The following is a 3289-nucleotide window of genomic DNA, read 5'->3' as shown; positions in this document are numbered from 1 at the left end:
CCCCCCCCTTCCTCCACGCGAAGTGCTCGGGACCTCGCACACCCGGGACCAGGAGACCACGACCAGACGAGCCTCCCCACCATCCCAAGCGTAGACTCCAGAGTCCTGACCCGAACCGTCCGGTACCCGACTTACCGAACAGTATGGATAAAGAGAAAAATGCATAAAGTAAATAGAGATTAACCGTTATACGCATCGGTACTCTTACGTGACTCACTTACCAGAGTATGTGAATGCAGATATTTGGGCTCGAAAACTAGAAAGAGCTAGGATTTAGTTTAGTTATGTTTTAGTGAGTATTTCTAGAGAGAAAAAACTCGTTTTACTTTAGCTAAAATTTATTTTTTATTTTAATTAACTTAATAAAAAATTTTGAATTTTTCAAAAAATATCGGAATAGGCTAAAGTTTTTTAATCTCCTATTTTAGCAGGGTAGGCTGCATTATATTTTTTTTTTCTATGGCTGAAATCTTATATATTTAAAGAAGTACCGTATTATCAATCAATATATAGTATATAGAAAAGATATTCATCTAAAAAGTAAAAACATTAACACAATACAACACAAATAGATTCGATTATATTAAGAAATAAATAATATAATAAAACCGAAATACATCTAAAAAATGACACTCACATATTTGTGTCACAGGTGCATTGCTTGTTCGTGACCTAGTGCTGCCCGAAACATGCGCTCCCAACCAAATGCTATGTGCAAAGCATGGGTAGGAATATTGGAAGAATTGACAATGATGAATACCATGTACCATGTGCCCAAATGGGCATGATGACAAAGTGGTTGGCAATAATATACTACTAGAAAAATGGAATTGTCACCGTCCATGACCGTGTTGTCCGATAAGGCAGACTAATTAACGAAACACAAAAATCTTATCCTGTAGCTCACACTTTAGATTTGAATTACCAAATATCTCAGCAACTCCTTTTGAAAATGGCACACATCTAAATATGAACGGATATACGGTTAAAGTTAAGGTTCCAATTTGAATTTTTTTTTATGGATTCAAAGTTTTGACCTTAGAAAGATGTTTAGACCTTTTCACTTGTTTACTAGTAATTTATTATTTACGCTATAAATTGCCAAGAACTTATTAAGATATGAGCTCAAAGTATAACAACCAAACGACAAAAAGTCACAATCTCGCCATAACTCCCGTCACAAATGAGAATCCAAAGACATATAATCCCTAATATGTCTCCTCAAATTACATTATACTTTTGATAATATGGAAAATATAAAATAATACCTTATTCTCAATTCTCAACACTGAAGCCACAATACAAAGAACATAAATATAGAAAGAGTATAGTATATAGTCATATAAAGCTAGATAAAGATAAAGATTACTGAAATGCTCTCCCAACAAATTGATCATCATATGTATACACTACTTGGTGGTGCTTGAATCCTTGACAATGGTAACAGGGCATGGGGCATGTGTCATCACAAAGTTGCTAACACTTCCCAATATTATCCTGGTATTTTTTTTTTTAAGCACCATCACAGGAACAGGGTAATCCATGAGATCCAAGTCACAATAAATAGAGAAAGATATTATATAGAGGTGTATCAATCAAGCAATAGGTGTGATTTTCTTATTCCGTATAAAAAAAAAGAACATGATAGGTGATTGTGATTCATGTTTTTCAGAATTTCTGAAATATCTAGTTCTTTAACAAAGTTTTTAAGATATCCTCTCTTATTCATTTATTTTGCTGCCCTGACTGTCATATTTATTGAATTTAATTGAAAAATATAAATTTTCCAAAATTTTAAACTATGATCTATTTATAAATAAATTTTACAGAAAATAGGGTCTAAATATATTCTTACTCTAATAATTTTAAAGCTTGAATTACACCTTTAAACTTAAAAATATGATTGCAGCATAATCTTTGATTCTAATGTCTAAATCTAATCTTGGTATTTGGTTAAGAAGATATAACGAAAATGAAAGTTTAAAAAAGAAAATAAGAAAATTAAATAATATTTTTAGGTGGTTTTACAACCAACCACCAGTCACCATAACCACTGATTGTGTTTTTCAAAATTATATATATCGTTATTTTCACAAGAAAAATATTTTTGGTAGACTCAAAAAAATCTTCAGCAAGAACAAATAATTGTTTTTACACTCTTCCATTATATTATCTACGAAAAAACTTTTCCATTATATCTTAATTGTATCTTTTGTCTTTTCAGTACACACAAAAGCCAATTAACTTGTGTCATCCTAATTTTTTTTTCTAAACTATACTCCAAAGTCCAAAGAACAATAAAAACAGGGAAATGTGAAAATAAATAAATAAATAAAATACACACCTTTGGATTGTGCTAAGTCCCCTGCTTCCCAGTACAATTGAGTCCAGTTTCAGATCTTCAATAGAATCCAGAAGTTTCTCTCTTGCATCACCCCAATAAATTTTTGCAACAATGTTCACCTGAATCAAAACATAACTTCACTCATAAAGGTACCTCTAGAACAATCTATGCCAAAAAATCAATACAGAGAAAAACAGAGAGAACAACAAAAGCAAACAGAGATTAGAACAAAAATAAAATAATTAAAAAAGTAAAAACAAAAAGAAACCTCTTTTTGTCTTGCAGCAGTGTCAAGCAAATCAAGAACCTCAATATCAGTTTGAACTGCATACTTGTTCATAATCTCTTGCTCTCTAAACTCCGTCAAAGGAATCAGAGCTGCAAACATAACCAAACGAAGTCAGATCAGATCAATAACAGGTTTAGAACAAAATCTGCAATAAAAAGAAAAAAGAAAAGAAAATACTTACGAGAACCATCTTTGAGCCAAAGCTGGTTACGAGATTCATCAGGAGAATTAGGGTTGATGTGGATGATATAGAAAGTGTCACCTTTATCAGCCAAGTTGTCAAGTGCCCATTTCAGAGCATTCTTGCTGCTCTTTGAGAAGTCCATTGCTACTCCCACTTTCCTGTCCTTTCCCATGGTTTTCACTGATGATCGGAGAACACAGAGTTGTATCTAATGAGACAAAAACAAACACAGGACTTGAATTAAGATTGATGAATAGTTGAATATATATGTATGAGGAATGAGGGCGATGATATTGGCGACAGTGATAAGTGATAACGGAAATGGGTGTGCCAAACCCCAAATCCCAAATAGTTATCTATGCTTCTTTACACTTTTTTAAAGATAGCTTACTAAAATATTCGTTTACAAAATTTAGACGGTGAATTATTTTAGAGAATAGCCTAATGCTTTTTTTTTTTTTTTGAGTTACTG

General features: G+C 32.4%; 1 protein-coding gene across 1 annotated transcript; it reads right to left on the bottom strand.

The window, feature by feature from the left end:
- LOC107639512 (universal stress protein PHOS32) lies at window positions 1134-3188 on the bottom strand (the record flags this gene model as incomplete). Its single annotated transcript, XM_016343032.1, is given in 4 exon segments — window positions 1134-1497; window positions 2345-2463; window positions 2613-2722; window positions 2815-3188. Coding segments are annotated over 4 exon segments (492 nt in total). The 3' UTR covers window positions 1134-1409.

Source organism: Arachis ipaensis, chromosome B04 (genome assembly GCF_000816755.2).
Source record: "Arachis ipaensis cultivar K30076 chromosome B04, Araip1.1, whole genome shotgun sequence".
Lineage (NCBI taxonomy): Eukaryota > Viridiplantae > Streptophyta > Magnoliopsida > Fabales > Fabaceae > Arachis > Arachis ipaensis.
The sequence above is the reverse complement of the archived record's forward strand: the minus strand, read 5'-3'. Positions and strand labels throughout refer to the sequence as shown.